General features: G+C 40.2%; 1 protein-coding gene across 1 annotated transcript in view; it reads left to right on the forward strand.

Annotated features, from left to right (window-relative positions):
* avl9 (AVL9 homolog (S. cerevisiase)) overlaps positions 1–26,259 on the forward strand; it is a 90,395-nt gene that overhangs the window by 38,590 nt on the left and 25,546 nt on the right. Inside the window, exons 10-14 of the mRNA XM_060822927.1 lie at positions 113–657; positions 5,737–5,871; positions 13,926–14,145; positions 17,219–17,336; positions 24,571–24,624. Of these exons, the coding sequence (XP_060678910.1) occupies positions 113–657; positions 5,737–5,871; positions 13,926–14,145; positions 17,219–17,336; positions 24,571–24,624 (1,072 nt within the window). The remainder of the gene's footprint in view (positions 1–112; positions 658–5,736; positions 5,872–13,925; positions 14,146–17,218; positions 17,337–24,570; positions 24,625–26,259) is intronic.

Here is a 26,259-nt window from a genome sequence, read left to right on the forward strand (position 1 = left end):
TAATTTGGGTTCATTTGCAAATTTTGATTTTGGTTACTAACTCTGGATAATGGTTTAGTCTTTCAGTTGGATTCTATTCAACTAACAATCTATATTTTTATGACTGTTGTAGGAATGGTAGAACACGGTCTAGCAGATTCATCGCAATACAGACCACGAAAAAGCACATCAGAAGAAGTTACACTCCAAGAACATAGTTTGAATGCCGAAGATTATGTTTCCATTTCTGTGTCAGACATTTCAAACCCTGCTTCAGAATTCAGTGTAGAGGCAAAATATCCAGGAGGAGATCATCATGAGAAGATAATGGAAAAGGTGGTAACCTTTTCAGATATACAGAGGTCAGAGCACACAGATGGTAAACAACAGCGGCAATTGCAGCCGCCACAGCACATTTCATCCAACTCATCAGAGAGTGACTGGGAAACTTTGGATCCAAGCATTCTTGATGCTGATAATGGGGTAAAGGAAGATGTGTTGGATGAAAAGGATAATTCTGACAAAAAAGAAGCATTTACATCAGATTCCTCAGTTTCCCCAACCTTGCCAATCACAGTGCAACCACAGGCTAACACAGGCCGGACGGTGATCATCCCAGGGCTAATTTCTGGACTGGAGGAAGATCAATATGGAATGCCCTTAGCTATTTTCACTAAGGTAATTTCTAAAAATATTGCATTTTAACTTTGATTGGAATTCAAGAAGATGTCTGCAAGTTGTCATTTTTGAATGAAGTACTGTATAGACTTAAATACTAAAATGGGCTTATTCTGAATATTTTTCTAAACCTAGAGGCCAAAAGTGCAATTTAATTGACCTCCATTAAATATTTATCTAAATGCAAGGTGAGATCTCTTCATAAGTGTAACAATCTAGCAGTGTTTTGCTAAAATATGGTAAAACTGTACCTTCGCTTGTTCGTCAAAAATTATGTAACAAAATACATGTATAATTGTACTTCATTGTACATTTTGATAAACAAGCTGGTATTTGTATTTCTCTATTTCCTAATACAATTTTAAGTGATTGTATTTTGTCTTCCATGAACATAAGCTTCCTTTTAGGTGATCATGTTTTAGTTTGTTTTGAGGGTAGAGTGTTAGCGGCAAGACCAGCATTTATTGTCAACCTTTGATTTCCCTTGAGAAGTTGATGGGCTGCCTTCTTAAATCACTGTAATCTGTGTGGTTAAAGATCTCCAATGTTCCTGTTAGATAGGAATTTTGACCAAGTCATGATGTTGGAATGTGTGTCTGCATGCGTGCTTGCTTGTATGTGCACACGTGTGTCAGGTGGTGGACGTCGTCTCGCTGTCGCTGTTGCTAGGACACCCTGACAAGCCATGGCAGTGCATTATGTATGTTGAAAGCATGCTGCTTACTTTTCTGATGGTGCAGGGAGTACATATTTAAGATTGTGCATTTCTCTGAATGTTTTGTTAAACTGAGATCTGTATGGTCTGACTCCAAGATATGAAAGATTCCATGGCAACATTTCAAGAACAATAGATTTTTACAGTTCTCCTGTGTGCCTTGATCTACGTTACATCACAACCAGTATCATTAAACCATTTTAGTTAATTCTGATGGAAGGTTATCTACAATTATACACTCTACATCTCTTTCCACGGTAGCTGCCTGACCTAAGTATTTCTGATTTTTTTATTTTAGATTTCCAGCATCTGTGGGCCTATCATGGTTATTTTGAATAACTGTTGCTATTTGTGTGAGCATATTGCATGTAATTTGATGCTCCCCCACCCAACATTGTAACAGTAACTAATTTTCAAATGAGCTGTTTTGATTGTAAAGAACTTTGGGATATCTTAAGGTCATTAAATGGATCGTAGAAATACAAGTTCTTTACTTAAAAATAGTTAAGAATTTCGCCCTGTCCGAGATGGTTCAAAACTCAACACTATTCTGATGAGAGCACATTTTAGATAGCATTCATTGTGTTATTCAGGGTGGGAAATAAAGAAGATATGCTGCCTTCATGGTTTTGTGGTGGACTTGTAACCTAGAGACTGCTTGGAGACAAAGACATCTCTCCATTGTATAAACCCTCAGAATTGTATAGCACTACATTGTGTAAACCCTCAGAATTGTATAGCACTACATTGTGTAAACCCTCAGAATTGTATAGCACTACATTGTGCAAAGTGGAATACTGATACATTTATCAACTCAAGATTGGGCGTCCATGAGGCACCATGTGTTGTAATTAGCTCCAGAATTGTACTCTAAACACAATCTGCAAACTCATGGTATGGCATTTCTTCCACTGCACTATTGTCATCAAGCTAGACGAATAACCCAAGTTCAATCAAGAGTGCAGGAGGGTACGACAGGATTAGAACCAGACAAACCTATAAATGTTGTCTCAATCTGGTGAAGCTACAAAACAAGACTACTTGCATGCCAAACAGCATAAGTAACAAGTGATAGACAGGACCAAATGATTCCACAACCAATGATCTAAGTTTAGTGGGTATGCAACATCTAGTCATGAATGGTGGTGACCAATTTAACTATTCACTGGAGAATATCCCCAGTTTCAATGACAGAGGAGGCCTGCTAAAGGAATAATTCATCTCAACCTCCTCCAGATGTCCCCAGTATCTCAAAAGCCAGTCTTCAGCCAATTCATTTTGTTGTATGTGACCTCAAGAAACAATTATACATGCTGGATACTGCGAAGACAGTGGGTCCTGACAACATACTGGAAAATGCTCAGAACTTGCCAAACACTGGCCAAGCTTTTCGAGTGCAGCTACAACACTGGCATCTGCTTGAATATGTGGAAAATTGCCCAGGTATGTTAGAATCCCTACAATTAGAATTCTGTATACAAAAATCAGAATAAGCCAAACGCATCTAGTTACACCTCTTCTGGCTACTCTTGATCAGCAGTAGAGTGATGAATGGTGTCAACAACAGTGTTACCATGTTATTTAGCAATAGTCTGCTTACCTATGTTTATTTTGTGTTCCACAAAGGCCATTCAGCTCCTGACTTCATTACAGTCTTGGTTCAAATGTAGATATAAGAACTAAATTCCAACTGTGAAGTGAGTGACTGCCCTTGACACTGCACTTGACCAAATGAGGCATCAAGCAGCCGTAGCAAAGCTAGATTCAATGGGACTTGGGAAAACTCTCCATATTTAGCACGGAGGAAAATGGTTGTGATAGTTGGAGGTCTTAGCTCGGAGATCTCTGCAGAGGTTCCTCAGGGTAGTGTCCTAGGCCTAAACCACATCAGCTGTTTCATCGATGATCATCTCTCCATCTTAAGGTCAGAAGTGGGGATGTTCACTGATGAATGTGCAATGCAATATGATTGCATTCCTCAATGCTGAAGCAGTCCAAATCCATGTGTAATAAGACCTTGACAATATCCAGGCTTGGGTCGACAAGCTCTAAGTAACATTCATGCCATAAGTGCCAGGCAATGACCATTTTCAACATCACCTCTTGATATTGAATGGCGTTATCATCACTGAATCCTCCCCAAATATCAACATCCTGGGAGTTACCATTGACCACAAACTGAACTGGACTAGCCATATAAAACCTTGGCTCCAAGAGCAGGCCAGAGGCTAAGAATCCTGTAGAAAGTAACTTCTTGATGCCCAAAGCCTGTCCACCATCTACAAGGCACAAGTCCGAAGTGTGATGGACTTGCGTGGATGAGAGCAGCTCCAACAACACTCAAGGAGCTGAAACATAGAAAATAGGAAAAAGTAGTCTATTCAGCCATTTGAGCTTGTTCCATTATGATCATGACTGATATCTAATTCAGAAATCTGTTTATCCTTTCATCTCTTTCGCACCAAGTGCTATGACCAACTCATTCTTGACATCATGAATTATTTTGGCCACCACTGCTTTCTGTGGAAGCAAAGTCCACAGCTCATCACTCTGTGGGTGAAGAAATTTGTCCTCATTTCAGTCCTAAATGGTTACCCTGTTTCATCAGACAGTGACACCTGGTTCTGGACTCACCTATCATCAGGAACATTCTTCTTGCAAGTACCCTGCTGAGCGCTGTTAGTATTTTATAGCTTTATATGAGATCCTTTTTCAGTCTTCTGAATTCCAGCAAATTTATCTTCCTGCCATCCCAGTAATCAGTATGGTATACCTTCACTGCACTCTGTAACAAGAACTGTATTCCAGCTGTGGTCTTACCAACATTCTGTATAATATAGTAAAACATCTTTGCTCCTAAGCGTAATCCTGTCACTATGAAGGGCAGCATACCATTTCCCTCGATCACCTGCTGCACCTGGATACTTACATTCACTCACTGTTTACAAGGGTACCCAGGTGTTGTTGCATATTCCCCTCTCTCTATTTGTAGCCATTCAGAGAATCTGCCTTCCTGTTTTTGCTCCCAAAGTGGATAACCTCACATTTATACACATTATACTGTATCTGTCACGCATGTTCCCAAGCTTGTCCAAATCACACTGAAGCATCTCTGAATCCTCCTCACAGCTTACTATTATCCAAGCACCAAGTCCACAAACATTCATTCATGCCTCCACCAATGCTCAGTGGCAGCAGTGTGTACCATCTACAAGATACAATGCAGAAAATTACCAAGGCTCATTAAACAGCACCTTCCAACCCATGACTACTGGGCAGCTGATATATGAGAAAACTACCACTTGCAAGTTCACTCCAAACTACTCACCATCCGGACTTGGAAATATGAAGCTATTTCCTCAGTGTTTCTGGTTCAGAACCTTGGAAGTCCCTCCCAAACACCATTTGGTGCACATAAACCAAATAGACTGTAGTGATTCAAGAAGACAGATCACCACTACCTTCTCAATGGGCAATAAATGCTGGTCCACCCAGCAGCACCTACATTCCCTGAACAAAATTTTTAAAAGGCTGTGTGGAAGAGATTGGCAAGTTGGGTTCAGCTTTGATAACAAACCTTTTATCTTGAGTTACGCTGTTTTTACATGCTTGGCTATAGTTGATTTCATTTCGTTCAGAACCAGACTCTCATTCAACACTATAATTAACTACGATCATCTCAAGTAGAGGATATAAAGTAACACTGCCTTTGTGTTTCCAATCTGTTAAGGGTAGCCATCTTCATACTTTTAGATTCAAAATCCTCTTGTCAATATTTACACTTAAACTTTTTCCTTAATGATACTCTTTTCAATCTCTGTACAGTCAGTGGAGAGGCAGCACAGACATACTCTCCCACCTTTAGAAGCTTAAAAATAGGAACACTTCGTGCTCTTATAAAGTTCACATAAGTGGAAACTAAGGGTTCTTTTGATTCAGGAGGAAGTTCTGTAATCTGCAACTAATTGCAGACCATAGAGATATAATGATTGGGAATCTTTCCAGCTGCACTTTCTTCATTCTGTGGTTAATTTCCTTCGTGATAATAGACAAATTGAAGTTGAATTGATTGGATACAACTTTGGAACTGCATATATATAACATCAAAATTAGGAGCAGAAGGAGGCCATCTGGATTCTCAAGCCTGTTTCCAGTTTAATAAAATCTTGGTTGATCTGATTTTGTCTCGATTCTACTTTTCTCTCTGACCCTCCTTTACCTCTTAATTCCCTTAATGGTCTAACATCTCTGTATCAGATTCACTCTTTCTTATGTTAGAGTCTTTTTATTTGCTTTCCATTGCTATTGTTATTCTAATTTCTAAAGAATATTCAATGACTGACATGATTTATTTTTTCTTACAGGGTTATCTTTGTTTACCGTACATGGCTTTGCAGCAGCATCATCTTCTGTCTGATGTCACTGTCCGTGGGTTTGTTGCTGGGGCAACAAATATCCTTTTTCGCCAGCAGAAGCACTTGAGTGATGCAGTTATTGATGTAAGTGCAGAATTCTGGAATGTAATTTGGTTTGTGGCTTTAAATGCAGCAAATTGACTTTCTGGCTAACAGCACAACAATGAACATTCCATAAATTGTAGACCATTACCTTAATAGTAGAACAGTTCAGTAAAAGTCTGTAGTGAATATAGTAAACTTTGATAGGCCAGTGGCCGTCTATAAATTGGAAGATCCTTCAGGTTTAGATAAAATCAATCATATGTTTTCATGTTGTTCTGTCTTTATACTGGTTAATGCTTATGATATGAATCCAGCACCTAATATCTACTTGCTCTTCATTATCCACTGATTCGCTTCCTGTGGATCCATGTACTCGTGAAGTCAGCTTCAGGACCTTTTTTCAATTCCCATTAACACATCAGTTTTGATCACATGATCCTTTGTGGTGCAAAGGCGTGATTTCCCATTTTGTTTTTGTTGCATGCAGGACGTCTGAGCCCTTGTCCCCCACAGGTAGAGGATTTGCAAATACTACTTTATGGCTTGATAAAATGCAAGTGATGAAATGCTACACTAGTCAGCTTATTAGTTTCACTGGTCAATGATCAGCAATTTCAATTAAGTTCTAGCTTTTAAGTATTTAAAATTAAATTTGTTCGTGAGCGGGGTCGTTCGTATGTCGAGGTACTATTGTATACTGCTATCTAGAAAAAAAACGTATGGAAATGCTGTTACTTTGTGAAATGTGCAACCAGGTGAGAGGCTGTCTGTTTTCTTTTTCAAGGCCTTGTTAATAAGAATGTAAGAAATGGGAAGAAGAGACCATATATTCCTCTTTTCTACTCTGCCATTTAGTCTACTCGTGGCTGATCATCACTCCCCATATCCCTTGTCTGGGCCTTTTTGTTATGATAGGAAACACGTAATTTTGTAGAACCTTCCAAGTCTTCAAAATGAATTGCTTTTGAAAATTAGTAACTTTTTTAGGTAGGCCAGTGCGTCAACTAATTTGCATATATAGCAAGGTCCCAAAAGTACTCCTGAGGTGGTCAGTCAGTTGAAATAGATCTGTTTGTTGTCAGATAAAATTTCAATTGGAATATCAAAATAGAATTACCCTCAACTTAGGAGTGCAGGTCTATAGTTCTTTGGAAGTGGAATCTTGGGTAGACAGGGTGGTGAAGAAGGTGTTTGGCTTCGTTGGTCAGTGCATTGAAAATAGGAGTTGGGATGTCATGTTATGACTGTACAGGACATTGGTGAGGTCAGTTCTAGAATACTGCATTCAGTCATGGTCTCCTTGCTATAGGAAAGATATTCTTAATCTTGAAAGGGTTCAGAAAAAATATACAAGGATGATGCCAGGTTTGGAGGTTTTGAGCTATAGGTACAGGCTGAATAGGCTGGGGCTATTTTCCCTGGAGTTTCAGAGCTCAGGACTGACCTTGTAGAGGATTATGAAATCATGAGAGACATGGATAGCCAAGATAGGAGAATCCAAAATAAGAGGCAAAAGGTTTAAGGTGAGAGGGGAAAGACTTAAAAGGGACCTGAGGGGCAACTTTTTCACGCAGAGGGTTGTGTGTGTATGGAATGAGCTGTCAGAGGTGGTGGTGGTGGTGGATACAACTGCAGTATTAAAAAGGCGACTAGATGGGTGCATGAATAGGAAGGGTTTAGAGGGATAAGGGCCATATCCTAGCAAATGAGACGAGATCAATTTAGGATATCTGGTCAGCGTGGAGAGTTGGACTGAAGGGGCTGTTTCCATGCTGTACAACTCTGTGACTCAATGCAGTTTTCAACAGTCCTTGGATGTTTGCATTGACCCAAGAATGACTTTGCGGGCCATGAGACCCTATGCCTGTTTTTCACAATTTCCTTTTCATGAATCTATACATGTCCTCTTTTGTTCATCTCACATCAGTGACTTGTATATGTCCTTTTATTTTCTCAGTCCCACCTCTGCCTAAATGTGCTCCCAACCGTGTGCAGGATGTCCTCATTAAAGTTGTAGCTGTATTCCTGAAAATCATGACTGTAAGAGATGATTCTAAGCAAATCAGATTATTCCGCAAACGCTAATGTAAAAGTTATAGTTAGGTTCTTTAGGGCCTTTCTCATCAGAAAAAAACATTAAAACATTATGTCCTACAAATTAATGCATTTATTTCCCAAATTCCTACACTGGTAAATGAAATAACTTTCTAATAAAGTAGATTTTGAAATGTGGTACCTTTTTCTCACTTCCATTTGCTGCCAATCATGTTCATCAACAATCCTCTTCTCCATAACCACTGGTTACCACCAGTCCCACTCTGTGACAATCCTGGTTGCTGCATGGACCTTATGACTTGCAGTCTCTCCTGCTTTCCAATCCATCCTCCCACTGCTGATCCTTTGACTTGCTGCCTCTGCCATTCCCTAATTCACTGCCTTGCTGTTGATCTTTCAATCTTGAGCTTCTGCCACTCCCTTACTGGTCCTCTCACTCACAGTTCCCTCTCCTGATCCTGTATTCTCGTTCAAGGATTAGATCCAGGTTCTGTTCAAAGTTGAGCTCCAGGATTCTGAAAGTGAGAACTCTTGATAGTGCATAAGTGCCCACACTGCCACTGTTGAAGTTTTGTAGATGCGTTAGCTCTCTGCCTCCCTTTCCTGAAACTGTAAGTGAGGGATTCAGAGAGGGTCAGTGAGAAGCAGGAGGAACAGCCTCAACTTAAATCTTCAGTTCAGTCACTTTATAAAAAGAACTCTGGGGCACATTTAACTTGAAAATCAAAAGGAGAAAGCTGATTAGCTCAAAACTGTTGGATTTTCAAAATGTGAGTCTAGAAATTAATAGCTACGGGGGAGTTAGGGTGCAACAGCCATGATTACAGTGAGGACTGGTGGCAGACAGAGGCAGCGAGGAAACAAACTAATTTCTAGATTCATGTACTATTATATTCATTTTTAATGAAATGATTATGATACCCCAGTTCAGGACTTCTGTATCATTGGGATCCGCACTTTCACAATCTTTTGAGTTCCATATTTAAATTAGATAATAGCAAGAGTTAGGGAGCGTCGGGAGTGGGAGAGGCCAGTCGGAAATACTATCAGTCAGGTCACATGGCCCTATTTCAGACCAATCAGAAATGACTTTAAACAAAAATTTGTGATGCTTAATGAGAATACCGGTCCAATTAACAGACTGCTATTAACGTAAAAAAAGGGAATTAGGACAACAGTATACATGGACCTATTGTATATCTGTTGAAACAATCAACTGGGAAGCATTATAAGACCTAGGAGTGGACGTAAGGCCATTCGGCCCATCGAGTCCACTCCGCCATTCAATCATGGCTGATGGGCATTTCAACTCCACTTACCCGCATTCTCCCCGTAGCCCTTAATTCCTCGTGACATCAAGAATCTATCAATCTCTGCCTTGAAGACAGTTAGCGTCCTGGCCTCCACTGCACTCTGCGGCAATGAATTCCACAGGCCCACCACTCTCTGGCTGAAGAAATGTCTCCGCATTTCTGTTCTGAATTGACCCCCTCTAATTTTAAGGCTGTGTCCACAGGTCCTAGTCTCCTCGCCTAATGGAAAATATTTCCTAGCATCCACCCTTTCCAAGCCATGTATTATCTTGTAAGTTTCTATTAAGTCTCCCCTTAATCTTCTAAACTCCAATGAATACAATCCCAGCATCCTCAGCCGTTCCTCATATGTTAGACCAACCATTCCAAGGATCATCCATGTGAATCTCCACTGGACACGTTCCAGTGCCAGTATGTTCTTCCTGAGGTGTGGGCACCAAAACTGGACACAGTACTCCAAATGGAGCCTAACAAGAGCTTTATAAAGTCTCAGTAGCACAACGGTGCTGTTATATTCCAACCCTCTTAAGTGACCACATTGCATTCGCTTTCTTAATCACGGACTCAACCTGCATGTTTACCTTTAGAGAATCCTCGACTAGCACTCCCAGATCCCTTTGTACTTTGGCTTTACTAATTTTCTCACCGTTTAGAAAGTAGTCTATGCTTTTATTCTTTTTTCCAAAGTGCAAGACCTGGCATTTGCTCAAGTTGAATTCCATCAGCCATTTCCTGGACCACTCTCCCAAACTGTCTAGATCCTTCTATAGCCTCCCCCCTTTCTCAGTACTACCTGCCTGTCCACCTAACTTTGTATCATCGGCAAACTTCGCTAGAATGCCCCCAGTCCCTTCATCCAGATCATTAATATACAATGTGAACAGCTGCGGCCCCAACACTGAACCCTGTGGGACACCGCTTGTCACTGGCTGCCATTCCGAAAAAGAACCTTTTATCCCAACTCTCTGCCTTCTGTCAGACAGCCAATCCTCAATCCATCCCAATAGCTCACCTCGAACACCATGGGCCCTCACCTTGCTCAGCAGCCTCCCGTGTGGCACCTTATCAAAGGCCTTTTTGAAGTCTAGATTGACCACATCCACTGGGTTTCCCTGGTCTAACCTACTTGTCACCTCTTCAAAGAATTCCAACAGGTTTGTCAAACATGACCTCCCCTTACTAAATCCATGTTGACTTGTTCTAATCAGACTCTGCTCTTCCAAGAATTTAGAAACCTCATCCTTAATGATGGATTCTAGAATTTTACCAACAACCGAGGTTAGGCTAATTGGTCTATAATTTTCCATCTTTTGTCTTGATCCTTTCTTGAACAAGGGGGTTACAACAGCAATCTTCCAATCATCCAGGACTTTCCCTGACTCCAGTGACTCTTGAAAGATCTCAACCAATGCCTCCGCTATTTCCTCAGCCACCTTTCTCAGAACTCTAGGATGTATCCCATCGGGGCCAGGAGATTTATCAATTTTAAGACCTTTTAGCTTTTCCAGCACTATCTCTTTTGTAATGGCAACCATACTCAACTCATCCCCCGACTCCCTTTAATTGTTGGGATATTACTCATGTCTTCCACTGTGAAGACTGACGCAAAGTACTTGCTAAGTTCTCCTGCTATTTCCTTATCTCCCATCACTAGGCTTCCAGCATCAGTTTGAAGTGGCCCAATGTCTACTTTTGCCTGTCATTTGTTTCTTATGTATTGAAAGAAACTTTTACTATCATTTCTAATATTACTGGCTAGCCTACCTTCATATTTGATCCTTTCCTTTCTTATTACTCTCTTTGTTAACCTCTGTTTGTTTTTGTAGCCTTCCCAATCTTCTGATTTCCCACTGCTCTTGGCCACTTTATAGGATCTCTCTTTTTCTTTAATACATTTCTTGACTTCCTTTGTCAGCTGTGGCTGTCTAATCCCTCCCCGGATAATCTTTCTTTTCTTGGGGATGAACCTCTGTACAGTGTCCTCAATTATACCCACAAACTCCTGCCATTTTTGCTCTACTGTCTTCCCCACTAGGCTCTGCTTCCAGTCTATTTTTGTCAGTTCCTCTCTCATGCCGTCATGATTACCTTTATTTAACTGTAACACCATTACATCCGATTTTGCCTTCTCTCTTTCAAACTCCAGACTGAACTCTACCATATTATGATCGCTGCTTCCTAAGGGTTCCCTTACTTTAAGATCTTTTATAAAGTCTGGTTCATTGCAAAGCACTAGATCCAGAATAGCCTGCTCCCTTGTGGGCTCCATGACAAGGTGTTCGAAAAAGCCATCCTGTAAGCATTCCATGAATTCCCTTTCTTTGGACTCACTGGCAACATTATTTTCCCAGTCCACCTGCATATTGAAGTCTCCCATGATCACTGTGACCTTGCCTTTCTGACATGCCTTCTCTATTTCCCGGTACATGTTGCGTCCCTGGTCCTGACCACTGTTAGGATCACAACTCCAATTATGTTTTTTTTGCCTTTGTGGTTCCTCAATTCCACCCACACAGATTCCACATCATCTGACGCTATGTCATTCAGTGCCATAGATTTAATTTTGTTCTTGACTAACCAGGCAACCCCACCCCCTCTGCCGACCTCCCTGTCTTTTCGATAAGTTGAAAATCCTTGGAGGTTTAACTGCCAGTCCTGACCCCCCTGCAACCATGTCTCTGTGATGCCTACCACATCATAATCATTCACTATGATCTGTGCCATTAGTTCATCTGCTTTGTTATGAATGCTACGAGCATTCAGGTAAAGTGCCTTAATGCTAACTTTATCATTAGAGATATTGGAAGTCAGAAGCATCCTTCGCCACTTTGGCTGCACCATGAAATTTATCACCATTCTTTGCCTGCTCCATGGCGACATGGCAGTCATGGTAGTGATAAATGGTTTCACTGGCGATCCATTCCCTATTTGGACCTGTGTCAAGCCAGGCTACATCATTTCCCCAACAGTGTTCTTGATCTACCTTGCTGCAATCCTTTGCCTCACCATCAGAGTGGAACTAACCTACAGAACCAGCAGAAATTATTCAGCCTCCAACGTCTTTGAACCAAAACCAAAGTCACCCCCACCAGTGTCATTGGTTGCAATATGTGCATGACACCTGTATATGTTCAATCTCGGAGGACAAACTCCAGACTATTATTAGCACCTGTACTGAGGCATATGAGAGCATGGGTCTCACTGTGAACATTTGAAACAAAGATCCTCCACCAAACTGTCCTGGCTTTGCCTGATCATCAAGGTCCACAGGGAGATCTTAGAGAATGTTGGCCTTGGGCTGCCTGAGATAAAGAGCATTCAAGGATAACAACATCAGATCTGACACCGAGTTCATGGTATACAGAGCTGTGATGATTCCCACCCTCCTATATGACTGAGATATGGACTGCCTGTGCAAGATTTTGTGAATCCGCTGGGAATAAAGATGCACCGATTCCAGCATCCTGGACCAGGCCAATGTCCCCAATATCGAGGCACTGACTACCATTAACCGGCTGTGAAGGGTTAGGCATGTCCGCATGACCGACACAAGACTCCCCAAGCAGGCAGTCTACTCGCAGTTCTGAAATGGCAGGCAAGCCCCAGATGGGAGAGAAGTGCTTCAGGGATACACATAAAGCCTCACTGGTGAAGATCAGCATTCCCATTGACAGCTGGGAATCACTGGCCTACAACTGTTGAGGAAGAACACCCAGGAAGGCATTAAGCTTCTTGAGACTTAGTGTCGAAAATGTACAGAAGCCAGGTGGAAATAGTGTAAGGAGAGTGCTGACACTCCAATGCCCCATGCATCCCCCCCCTCCCAAGACCATCACCTGCCCCAGGCGTAACAGAGCCTGCGGAAACCGCCTCCATGTGTACATCCATCTACGGACTTGGCCGAGAGTGGAAGAAAGTCGTCCTTATCTGTGAGAAAGTGCCAATGAATGAATGAAAGTATATATGTTCAAACATTTAATCATCTGTCTACGTGTATCTCTTATCAGTGTTTCCATGGCTTCTCATTTCTGGGTCTTTCTCTCCCCCAGTCCATGTTCTGGCATTATTTATAAATTACTCAGTTGTGTTATCATCATCCAGTTCCAGTTATGGCTGCTTACCTGTTAACTGACATGTTAATGGTTCTAGTATATTCTACTAGGTTTTTATCAGTTGCAGTTTGTTTGTTTTTTGCTTTAATAATTTTAAGGTGCCTTTGAGAGTTGATGTCATTTACCATGAATGAGAGTAGAACATTTTTTTTCATGAATTAAGCCTTTTCGTCCTTTATTGCTTGCTGCACTTTTTACCCACTTTTAATCTTGATGCCCACCTCAATTCCCATTTTAATTGTAACCTGGCACCGTGGCAGTCTAACTGCAGTGTCCCCAGGATCATACACTGAAGCTACCGATCTGAATCAATATCTACAGGAATATATATGGGCAATTCTATGTTAGATAGGAAAAACTGACTGAAAAACATATTAAGTTCTAGAGTGCCATATGTAAGCCTTACAGTAGCTACTAATATTTTTAACAAATAAGCTTAATAAGAATCTAAGTTTTAAAATATTGACATGGATAATATTGGTTGCAACAAGTGTTTTGCAAACATGATGGCAAGCAAACATTACCTTCAATCATTCTTTAAAAGAATATTTCATAAATTTCCATGCTGGAAATCAGAAATATGGCAGCTGTTACAAATTGTGTGTTTTTATAGATTGAGGAAGCTGTAATTCAGACACATGATCCAGAGCTACGAAAGTTGTTGAACCTCACCACAGCAGACCTACGGTTCGCAGATTTCTTGGTGAAACACGTAACTGAAAATAGGGATGATATCTTTCTCGATGGAACTGGCTGGGAAGGAGGAGATGAATGGATCAGGGCACAGTTTTCACTCTATATCCATTCCCTTCTTGCCACTACTTTGCAACCAGGTGAGAAGTAATGTTTGAATGTGGTAAAATCACAGTTCTAAGTGCACAGTAAAATAATATCATAAAAGATTGCACTTCTATTTATCTACAAGCTATATTTGATTGTTATGGATGTCAAAACTCATCAGTCTTGAACCTTATCAGTCTGGCCCTTGAAGTACAGACAACTTGTCCTATTTGCAATTAGATTTATTCTTTGTTGGATTTTGTAGGTTGAGAACGTTTTTTTCATTTGTACATAAATTATTTTTGAGTCAACTTCTTGAACTATCTGTAAATGGAAGAGAAATTTTGTGATGACATAAAAGCAGGAACAAACACAGAGAAATGGTGGGAAACTCAGCAGGTCTGATTGCATCTGTGGAGAGAAAAATAGAGCTAACATTTCAGGTCCGGTATGACTCTTCAGCCTTTCATCCTAGACTTAAAACTTTCTTCCTTTTTCCACATATACCACCATACCTCCTAAGTTTCTCCATAACTCTGTGTTTATTTCAGATTTCCAGCATTCATTGTACTTTTCCTTTACACAAAAGTAAGAATTTTAATAAAAGGTGAGAAGAAATGTAATTGCCATTATGATGTAAGCAGATACTATTCAATTTGGAGAAATGTGAAGTTAATTTAGGCAAGAAAGAAGGAAAGGATTATACACATAATGGAAGGACATTCATAGGTGTTGATGAACGTGACACCTTCAAATATCTAATTGCCTAAATGGCCAGTGCCAGTAGGTAAAACTACAAAAATGCCAACAGCATTTTTGAAGAAGTAACAAAGAGGATTGATGAGGGCAGGGCAGTAGATGTGATCTACATGGACTTCAGTAAGGTGTTCGACAAGGTTCCCCATGCAAGACTGGTTAGCAAGGTTAGATCTCATGGAATACAGGAGAACTAGCCATTTGGATACAGAACTGGCTCAAAGGTAGAAGATAGAGGGTGGTGGTGGAGGGTTGTTTTTCACACTGGAGGCCTGTGACCAGTGGATCGGTGCTGGGCCCTTTACTTTTTGTCATTTACATTTGGGCGGCACGGTGGCACAGTGGTTAGCACTGCTGCCTCACAGCACCAGAGACCTGGGTTCAATTCCCGACTCAGGCGACTGACTGTGTGGAGTTTGCACGTTCTCCCCGTGTCTGCGTGGGTTTCCTCCGGGTGCTCCGGTTTCCTCCCACAGTCACAAAGATGTGCGGGTCAGGTGAATTGGCCATGCTAAATTGCCCATAGTGTTAAGTAAGGGGTAAATGTAAGGGTATGGGTGGGTTGCGCTTCGGCGGGTCGGTGTGGACTTGTTGGGCCGAAGGGCCTGTTTCCACACTGTAAGTCTAATCTAATCTACATAAATGATTTGGATGCGAGCATAAGAGGTATAGTTCGTAAGTTTGCAGATGACACCAAAATTGGAGGTGTAGTGGACAGCGAAGAGGGTTACATCAGATTACAACAGGATCTGGACCAGATGGGCCAATGAGCTGAGAAGTGGCAGATGGAGTTTAATTCAGGTGCTGCATTTTGTGAAAGCAAATCTTAGCAGGACTTATACACTTAATGGTAAGGTCCGAGGAAGTGTTGCTGAACAAAGGGACCTTGGAGTGCAGGTTCATAGCTCCCTGAAAGTGGAGTCGCAGGTAGGTAGGATAGTGAAAAAGGCATTTGGTATGCTTTCCTTTATTGGTCAGAGTATTGAGTACAGGAGTTGGGAGGTCATGTTGCAGCTGTACAGGATATTGGTTAGACCACTGTCGGAATATTGCGCGCAATTCTGATCTTCCTGTCGGAAAAATGTGAAACTTGAAAAGGTTCAGAAAAGATTTACAAGGATGCTGCCAGGGTTGGAGGATCTGAGCTACGGGGAGAGGCTGAACAGGCTGGGGCTGTTTTCCCTGGAGCGTCGGAGGCTGAGGGGTGACCTTATAGAAGTTTACAAAATTATGAGGGGCGTGGATAGGATAAATAGACAAAGTCTTTTCCCTGGGGTCAGGGAGTCCAGAACTAGAGGGCATAGGTTTAGGGTGAGTGGGGAAAGATATAACAAAGACGTAAGGGGCAACTTCTTCACGCACAGGGTGGTAAGTGTATGGAATGAGCTGCCAGAGGATGTGGTGGAGGCCGGTACAATTGCAACATTTAAGAGGCATTTGGATGGGTATACGAATAGGAAGGGTTTGGAGGGATATGGGCCAGGTGCTGGCAGGTGGGACTAGCTTGGGTTGGGATATCTGGTCGGCATGGACAAGTTGGACCGAAGGGTCTGTTTCCATGCTGTACTTCTCTATGACTCTATGAACATAATGACTTTTTAAGAATTGACTTACAGTGGAGTGTCATCTGGAAGATACCAGAGAATGTTTGAGCTGACACTGTTTCCATTTGGCAAAAAGGCTGTTAGGAGGTTTAGAATGAGCAGACCTTTTTTCAAATTAGCAGAGGCTTTGATGGAGTGAACGGGAAAAAGCTATTACTTCTGGTTGGAGAGTTAGCACAAGCACAAGAAAGAGAAATCGGGAGAAATGTTTCCTCAGAATGTAGGAGCACAGAAAGCTACATGGATTGAAAGTTACCATTGCTTCCTTTAGGGAAAACTTGTGAAGTTAAAAATCACACAACACCAGGTTATAGTCCATCATGTGTATTTGGAAGTACAGCAATCTAGGTTTGTTCAATATATCGTATCAGTTGCCTGACACTTTTTTTGAGCATATCATAGGAGTGATGCAAAGTAGCTGCTTTCACTAATTGTACAACTTCCATAGTTTTCTTGGATAAATTTTGAAATTTTCCCATCACATTGCACATTGAATAGTATATCTCAGAGGTAAACTTGCAGAATAACGGCATCCTCTAATTACAAAAGTCACTGTTGTTTCAAGCATGAACTTACTGAAGTAGATTTTGAACAACATTCAGGTTGGTCTTTTGATATACGGAAGCTGCGTTATTTCAAAATTTGGATTGACATGAAAGTAACTTCCAATATTATGTTGTTACTGACTGAGTGGAGGATTGTCTAAATTTTTTGTTAACTATTCTAGCCAGGCAATATATCAATATGTTTTTTTACTCTCCTTCAGATAATGACAAAATGTTAGCAGACTATGGCGTTTTGTTTGTCGCTGCATGGAAGAACACACACCATTTCAGAGTATGGAATAGCAACAAACATCCTGCTGTCACTGAAATCAATCCTGGGTAGGATAGTGTCATTTATTGTGTGTTTTGTCTTATCCAGTTACTGTTGGGTGTTATGAACAGTAGATATAATTTGGAGACTTTATTTACAGGTTTTTCTTATAGTTTACAGATCTCAAAACATTTGTGTGTTGTTTGTATTCTTAATATAATGAAAAGTTAGTATTTATAGCCAGGTGATATTGGAAAACTTAATTCGTATTCCGTTCTTGTTACGCTCATGTGTCAGCTTTTGTTTTGCTTAATTCTGATATCCACTTACTGCAGGAAATCCCCGTTCTGAGTTGTTTCATTCAACATTGTTCTAGTTTAGCATTCTGGTTATAATGAGGCTGATATGTGCATTTAATGTTGGGATTTCTGCACTCATACCTTTTTGCACCAGGATTGACATGGAGTCATGTGACCCAAACAGCTGCAATTTAGAGGGCATGCTCTCCTACTCCCCAGTCTTCCTGTTCACTGTTTCAATCCCAGAACCTCCATCTCTCATCTTCTCTAACTTCCTCACTCACTGGCCAGCATGTATTGCCCATTCCTAATTGCCATGGAGAAGGTGGTTGTGAGCTGGGTTCTTGAATTTCTGTTGTCTATTTTGAGCAGATATACCCACAATACTGTTAGAGAGGCAGTTTCAGGATTTTGACCCAGAGGCAGTGTAGAAGAAATGATATACTTCTAGGTCAGGTGGTGACTGTCTTGAAGAGCAACCTGCAGTTGTTGATGTTCCCATGTATCTGCTGCCCTTGTCCTCCTAGATCAGTGGTTTGCAATTGGTGTGCCAGTAGGCTGTGACAAGGTGAGAAGTCTGCTGTGAAATTTTCAAGAGGCTTTACCTGACTGTCGAGGCAGTGGCCATGATTCCAATTTCCTTCAGCGTCCATTACTGAAGGCCATATCAGCTGACACCAGGCACCTCTATCAACTGTGCATACACAAGCCTCTAAAACTGCATGTGTGTAGACTTCAGATGCTGGACATGTACAGAGGTTCTACGCTATGCACCTGCAGCAAAAGGACAATCCGCTCAGTTATGCAGCTTGCTTGCACATGAGCATGACCGACATTCAGTTTGAGTATGCGCAATGATTGCGTATTTCTAGCGTAAAGAGATGTGCACTTGAAACAACTATTGAACTGGCCTGCCTGCCTGGAAGTGTTTCCACATCACGGATTTTAAAGTGAATTCTAGTTATGTTCCTTCTCTAGGTCTTAGATTCTAAGAACCAATCGATTATTTTGTCAAATGAGGCGATTTCTCTGCTAATTCATTTAATGAAGCATCTGATTCAAAAGGAAAAAGTGCAAGAACTATTCAGAGAGAGTATATTGAGAGTTCTCTGGCCTTTAGATTTTCATCAACAGGAGATGCTACTTACCCTTTACCTGAATGTCTTACCTGTAGATAGAAGTTCACAAACATTGTGATGGTACCAATTACGTAAGGCACTCTTTACGGTTGAAATGTCTATCTCTTGTGAAGAAGCATGTTCAATCCTTCAAGAGTTTGAGAGAACAAATTATCTAGCAAGCACAATAACTCATGGAGTGTGCATGGATATTTTAAAGCTCTTAACTGGTGGCTGAGCTTGTAGAAGAAGCCCCATACCATTGCTGAAACCTTAGGCATACCTACATGTGAAAAAAATGTAAATGCAATAGAGATCGACAAAATTTCACCTCTGATTTTAATGGCAAATTGACAGCATCAGCTGATTTAGAAGAGGCATTGCAAGATGCAAGGTGCCCTGGATCAAAAGGCTTGGCAACACTAGCATGTTCAGGTTGCTCACTAACCCAGTAAATTGAAATTTGCTTTGTGTTTTGCCGAATGGTTAGAAATAGGTGAGTTGTGCAGATATTAAAAATGTGTCTGTGCTTGCATTGAAAGATGGTGTATTTTTGGTGATGGATTTCAGACATTAATACTTTTGATCTTTCTTCAGCTCATTGTATGCACTGTGTTCCAAACCTCTCTAGTAAGGTGTAATGATAATAAATGCATATTGAAAGGGTTGGGAAACACTATTCTGGATGGTGGTGGTCGTGGATTTTGATAGTGCTGTTTAAGGAGCGCTGGTGAATTTCTGAAGCGTGTCTTGTGGATGGTGCACTCTGCTGCTACTGATGTCAGTGTTGGAGGGAGCGAATGTTTGTGGATGTAGTGTCGATTAAGTGGGCTACTTTTTCCTAGGTGGCACCCAGCTTCTTGAGCGGTAGATTGTGTGCCCTTTTGCTGAGCCTCTCCTGAGTTTGGGAGAGGGAACAAGTGAGCAAGACAGATGGTGAGCAAGAGCTAAGTAGAATGGGTTCGGGTGTTTATTTTATGTTTTAAAATTTATCTTATTTTAAAAGTTATTTAATTTGCAAGTGAAAGGAATTTAGGAATGTTTAATACTTAAACTTGTAGAGCATAAAGTTTTAACATGATTAGGAATGCTTTGGAGAAGATGGTGATGAACAGCCACTTGGACTACATGGGGTCTAAGAAATTCACAGTGGTGTTAGAGAGGGGATTCCATAATTTTGATCCAATGACAGTGAAAGAACAGCGATGGCATTCAAAGTAAGGATATATGTTTTGGAAGGGAACTTACGTAGTGGTGATCTTATGTATTGACTGCCTTTGATGTTGGAGGTCCCTAGATTGGAAGCTGCTGTCAAAGGATCCTTGGTGGGTTTGCTGTGTTTTTTTATAAATGATATATACCGCTCCCATTGTGCATCAGTGATAAAGGGAGTGAATGCTCACATTGGTTTTAATGGGAAAAACGAAACTGCTTAGAGTTCAACTTATCAGAAATTCAATTACAGCAATAAGTGAGGAATTACTCTACTGGATTGTGTCCATGTAAACTTGTAAGATTGTAATTGCACATCAAGTTTGTAAATCAGCAACCCACAGTGAACTGCAGAAACCCTTATACTTGACATGAAACTCTTAACTGCCCTTTGGGCAATTAGGGATGGACAATAAATGCTGGCCTAGGGAGTAACACCAAAATCTCTTGAACAAATGGAAAAAATCTCCATTCCCCAAATTGGCCAATGGATGTGTTAGCTTTGACGCAAGTGCCATGATCACTCACATCACCATTATCCAGTCTTTGATTTAACACGTACTGTTCATCAACAAAGCATGAGCATTTGAGGTGAAAAGTACCTAGTCTACTTCTTTATGCTGCCAGGTTCAGTGTTGAAGAATTAATTTTAACTAATTCTGACAAAAGAGCCATGTGTTTTAAAAATGCTACCTTACCATCATAAACTTTCACCTGCCAGGGCCTTTCTTCCCATCCCAAATGACTCTCTTTTATCATGTTCTAATTCTCCTGAATGAAGCTATCTTGGATCAACTTTTCTGATGCCCCAGTGCTCTTGAATTTACTTTGAAACTTCAGTCTTGATGAAAACCTATCACCAGCAAGAAAACATTCAAACATGCAGAAAAAAATGAGCTAATTTCAGTACTTCAGAGAACAAGAGGATTATTGCACAGAACAGAGAGCAATTTTGAATTTTAGCTACATATTAATTGATAGAGGCAATAGCTAGAGAATTGCTGAAGCAGCATTGATTGAAATTGTGCATCAGGGCCAGATGAAATTCCTGACGCAACTAAGTATGGGAATTACCTGGGAAATGAAACTTTCTGATTGGTAGTTCCCCTGCCTCAGGAAGCCTCCAAAAGAGTTCATTAAAGTTGGAAACTTTGGAGGGTTCCAACTCCCTTAAGCCGAACAGATATCCAGGAAAAATAGACAATTAAACATCTACTCTAATCTATTCATAACTGTGGGAAAAGGTCTGCCACCCTGCCTACCCATAGTAGGCCCACAGAACATAGGAATGCAAATTTGGCCAGAAACACCCAGAATGCCTCAGCAGCAACCAAGCAGGCTGACAAGTGAAACCAGACAGCACTCGCAGACAAGGGAATACACTTCCCAAAACACACTAACAATACTAACACAAAACACACACTAACAGCGCCTGAAGACCTGGGTTCAATTCCCGACTCAGGCGACTGACTGTGTGGAGTTTGCACATTCTCCCCGTGTCTGCGTGGGTTTCCTCCGGGTGCTCCGGTTTCCTCCCACAGTCCAAAGATGTGCGGGTCAGGTGAATTGGCCATGCTAAATTGCCCGTAGTGTTAGGTAAGGGGTAAATATAAGGGTATGGGTATGGGTGGGTTGCGCTTCGGCGGGTCGGTGTGGACTTGTTGGGCCGAAGGGCCTGTTTCCACACTGTAAGTAATCTAATCTAATACCAGGTCAACACAGCAATCCCAAAGCCCCGAGGGCAGTCTCATAACACAGCAATACCAAAGCCACACAAAGAACAGGTCAGACGGAGAGGCACCACCAAGGACCACCTTCCCATAGGAACAATGAAACACTTTACTGTTTCAAAAGAGACATTCTCACCTACCTGTAACGAGACCTGGAATCTCCTGATCCCATCAAGAACTCATTGATACTGTCAGGGTGTTACATTGTATTGACAATCAGGACATTCTTCCAATAACTGTTTTTCAATTATCATCACTGTAACTGGATTACTTAATTTCCAAATATATTGCTTTAACCTCATTCTGCCTGACATTAATCCCCCTGTTATATTGATGCCTGTTTCCAGTACCTTGATTATTTCGTAATCTGGCAATTGTTGAATCTTCTATTGTTAGCATCACGACAGAATTTATTCCATGAAGGCTGATGGGAAAGAGAGCTTTTTTAGGCATGTTTTCAAAGCAGCAAACAACAGATTGAACTGGTTCCCCCTGTCGAAATGTAGAACAGAAGTTAGAAGCAATTGCTTGTCAGTATGCAACATCCTAATACACTCCAATGACAGTTCTGATCCAGGAATCCTCTAGTTGAATTTCGTCAAACTCAAGGGAATAAGAGTGTTTTTAAATTTATCAAATTCTGACCATACCTCCTAAGCATCAATTTTTATACAACCAAAAATTCCAATAGAAGATCCAAACCCCTCAGCAAATCTGGCAGCATTTGAGGAGAGAGAAACAGACTGAAATGTTAAATCTGTCCCTTTCTTCACAAATGTTGGCAGACCTGTTAAATTTCTTCAGCATTCTCTGTTTTAGTCAAAACCTATCCATCTGATGGGCAACTAAGGTACAAAATATTTCTGATCTCACCTCTTGTAGGAAATGATAATACCAAAGCCAAGCCTTTAATGTTTGTTGGGGCATACCTGTGAGTCGTTTCAGACTTGGAAAATGTCACAAGGTAATGATGTCTTGACGTCTTACAGTGGTCCTTTTCCATTTCCAAAAATGACCATTAGGATTTTATTCCTCTGACTGAGAATATATTTTCTTGGCTTCCAACCTTCACTTGTAAGTAGCTGCTCTCTGCTACCAAATTCTAGGCCAGAAAGCCAAGTGCTGAAACTGGAACCAATCTTTATACTTGTTATAAATTTTTATTTACAGAAATAAGAGTTAACTAACATGCAAATCTTCAGCAAGCTACCAATCTCATCAGTTCCTACATGTAGGAGGGCACGTGAATCCCCAGTTAATGGCTTCATCTACCCCACCCTCACCTATTTAAATCAATTGCTAATAACCTCAGTTATAGTTCAGAAAAAGTAGAAAACGCTTTGAAAACCTCTAATTGTGTTCTTGCCACAAAAATGTTCTAAGCAGCTACTCTATCAAAAGTGTTCATAATGTTCAAGATCTCTATTAAGTTATTCCTTAGCCTTCTCCTTTCAAGAGAAAACAAACCAAGACTGTTCAATTACTCTGATATTAACATTGCATTTCTGGTTTCATTCTTGTGAATTAGTTTTGCACTCTCTAGAACACCTTCATGTCACTTAAATAATATGGTGAACAGACCTGTACAAATTACTCCAAATCTAGCAAATGCTTCGATACATGTTTATTGTACCTTCTGTACTTTTTAAACATTCCCCTCTTGAAATAAACTTGAGTGCCTGTTTTCTTTATTAATCTATGTAACTACTTGAGAGATTTGTCTTTTTGTACTCCCAGATCTCCTTTGTTTCTCTATCCCATTGAATTTCATTTTTCCAATATTATGTCCTCTTTTCCTTTAGCTGTAATGTAATCTCTTACTTATTAGGTTGAAATTAATTTGCCTACGTTATTCCTACTCATCAAAAGTAATGTATTCATTTCTGTACACAAATGCAGCAGCCAATGTCCCAATATCAGCAGTTGGATAAATTAACAGGAAATCTGGCGATTGTTAGTATTAATTTGAGGAGTAAATTGAAGTCAGCATTGAGTGAAATCTCCTACTCTTCAAATTTTGCCAAGGCTTGTTTTACATCCTATTGTTCAAGGCCTGCAGCAGCTGAAGAAGGCAACTTCCCACAATCTTTTCCAGGGCAACTGAGAATAAGCAGTAAAAGCTGACCTGCCCAATTATGCTTACATTCCATGAAAAAAAATTACACTGACTTGATTATCAGTAACTAACTTAATTATTTCTTGTTTACACTTGGTATTTTCATTTTTGCTGAAAAGGGCAATTTTGACAAGTTTCTTGTCTTGTACTAATCAGGACATGTCACAAGAGTACAAATTTAACAGGAAAACTAACATTTATACCTGCATGAGAGGAGAGTGCTGTTCAGATGGTCACTGGATTCTGACATGGTGTTGCTATGGAGAATGTCCCCATTAATTCTGATTAAAAGTTAATTGCCAGGCTTTGTTAAATTGTAATGCGAGCATGTAATTTTGACATTGGATCACTTCTTCAACTAAATTGAACTTTGATTGTAAAGTGCATGTGTGTGCATCAGCTGAGTGTAAACTATAAATGAATTTTATCATTGAAAACCCACAATAGGTTAAACTTAGAAATGTGCAAATGCTTTTAAATTGTGATGTATATGAAATTTGTTAGCCATATATAAAGTGCATTTGTTCAGAATGTGTAACAAATGGATTAAAATACACATTTTTGTTTGGTGTAGAAGCCATCAAAATTGTTTAGTTGTCATAATACTTTTACAAGTATGTATTGTGTAAATATTAATCTGATTTTACTTCCATAATGCATGTTTTAACTTTCCAGTAATGCTATCATTATAGCAAGAGATAATTAGCCTATTTTAATTTGACTTTGAAGCTCAGTGCTAGTGTCGGGTAATGTTTATTCACTGCTAGTTAGGACACAACCTTTATAGAATCAGAATAGAATTTTTGACATACATTTCTCTTTGCCAGGCATCCATTCCAGGGGCAGTACAACGTATCAGATGTCAAATTAAGATTGTCACAGTAAGTATTATGAAAATTTGAAATGTTATGTTTTACTTAACTCCAAATTGAATAATTTATTTGGACTGTCAAAAAGAAACTTTTTTTTGTGTTATCAGTTGTGAAGAGAGAAAATCTTTCCTCATTTATTCATAAACCTCTCTTAACATAGGTAGATTTCATCCAAAACAGAGAAGGTAGCCAGAAGAATTATTCATCGCATTTTATTTTACATACTATTGTTGGATTTTCAAATGTTTCACTAATACAGAAGAGACAATCTGCAAATTCCTTTCACATAAAAGACTCAATGACACTATCTGAAGCAAAACAGAGTTTCTACACATAAGTGGCATCATTTACTCCTCAATTAATGTTGCAAAAAACATTATCTTTTCATTTATCTTGTTTCTCCTGTTCATTGGATATTATTTTTTACAAAGCAGTAGTGAAATTTTCTTCATATTACAATAGTGATGAAACTGTAAAATTAATCGATGGGCCATGAACTTCTTTGCATTGTCCCAAGGTTGCTATGTGAATTAAAAGTTTATTCTTCCAGTGCTTTTCATCCCCCCCAAATAATCAGCAATACTTGCACACAGGAAATATTCAATTGCTTCATTCAGAAAACCTACACTTGGGCTTATCTTAACACTAATAGAATGTAAAGTATTGAGAACTATTTTTAGAATGAGGCTGATGGACTATCTAAATAGCAATATTGTAATAAGGCTCATGATCATTTGGAAGGAAATTCTGCTGGCAAGATGAGTCCAAAACTAGAAGGCATAGGTTTAAGGTAAGATGGGAAAGATTTAAAAAGGACCTGAGCTGCCAGAGCAAATGGTGAATGCTGGTACAATCCCAACATTTAGCAGGCATCTGGATGGGTATATGAATAAGAAAAGTTTGGAGGGATTTGGGCCAAATGCTGGCAAATGGGACATTGATTAGATTGGGATGGCTGGTTGGCGCTGATGAGTTGGACTGAAGGATCTATTTCCAAACTATTATTCTGTGACTCCATGACTCTGTAAGTCTCCTTGACGTATAAGATTTAAAAGGGAATTCCAATTTGGAATCTTCTTTCATGGTTTATCACAGCTACACCATCTAATATGTGTAACTAGAAACATTGCTTAGCAGAAAGGAGGATTTGGAAATGGGGAGTTTTCCCAGGAATGGAGACAGCTGGGTTTGTGAGATATGTCTCTACTTGGGCAATGGATAAAAGGAATTTGGCTCTAGACATTCAGTCAACTTCCTGGAGTGAGACTGCAGGTGACTCTTCTACTCGGCTGGTGAGTAAAGAGATGATGAGGTTCAGAACGTTATTCGACATCCGGGAGTAAACATAGCTGGACTGGTGGGATCCACCTCTACTTGGGGCTGGGCTACAATTAACCAAAAATCCAAAAGTGACAGCATGGAGAACTCTCAGCTGCTGCTAGAGAGTGAATTTAAAGAGCTTAAAAATAGAAGAAATGTATAATTCAGAAAGAAGTAGTTGCTACTTGGATTTCATTAAGAGACACAATCAAAAGGGAATTAAAGTTAAATGGAGTCAAAATAAAATAAACATGGACTTACAATTGGCAAGTCGTGTTTGACAAACTTGTTGAGACTTTACTAATAAAGTTGATAAAAGGGAGT

This window comes from Hemiscyllium ocellatum, chromosome 4, assembly GCF_020745735.1.
Source record: "Hemiscyllium ocellatum isolate sHemOce1 chromosome 4, sHemOce1.pat.X.cur, whole genome shotgun sequence".
In the NCBI taxonomy this organism is placed as follows: domain Eukaryota; kingdom Metazoa; phylum Chordata; class Chondrichthyes; order Orectolobiformes; family Hemiscylliidae; genus Hemiscyllium; species Hemiscyllium ocellatum.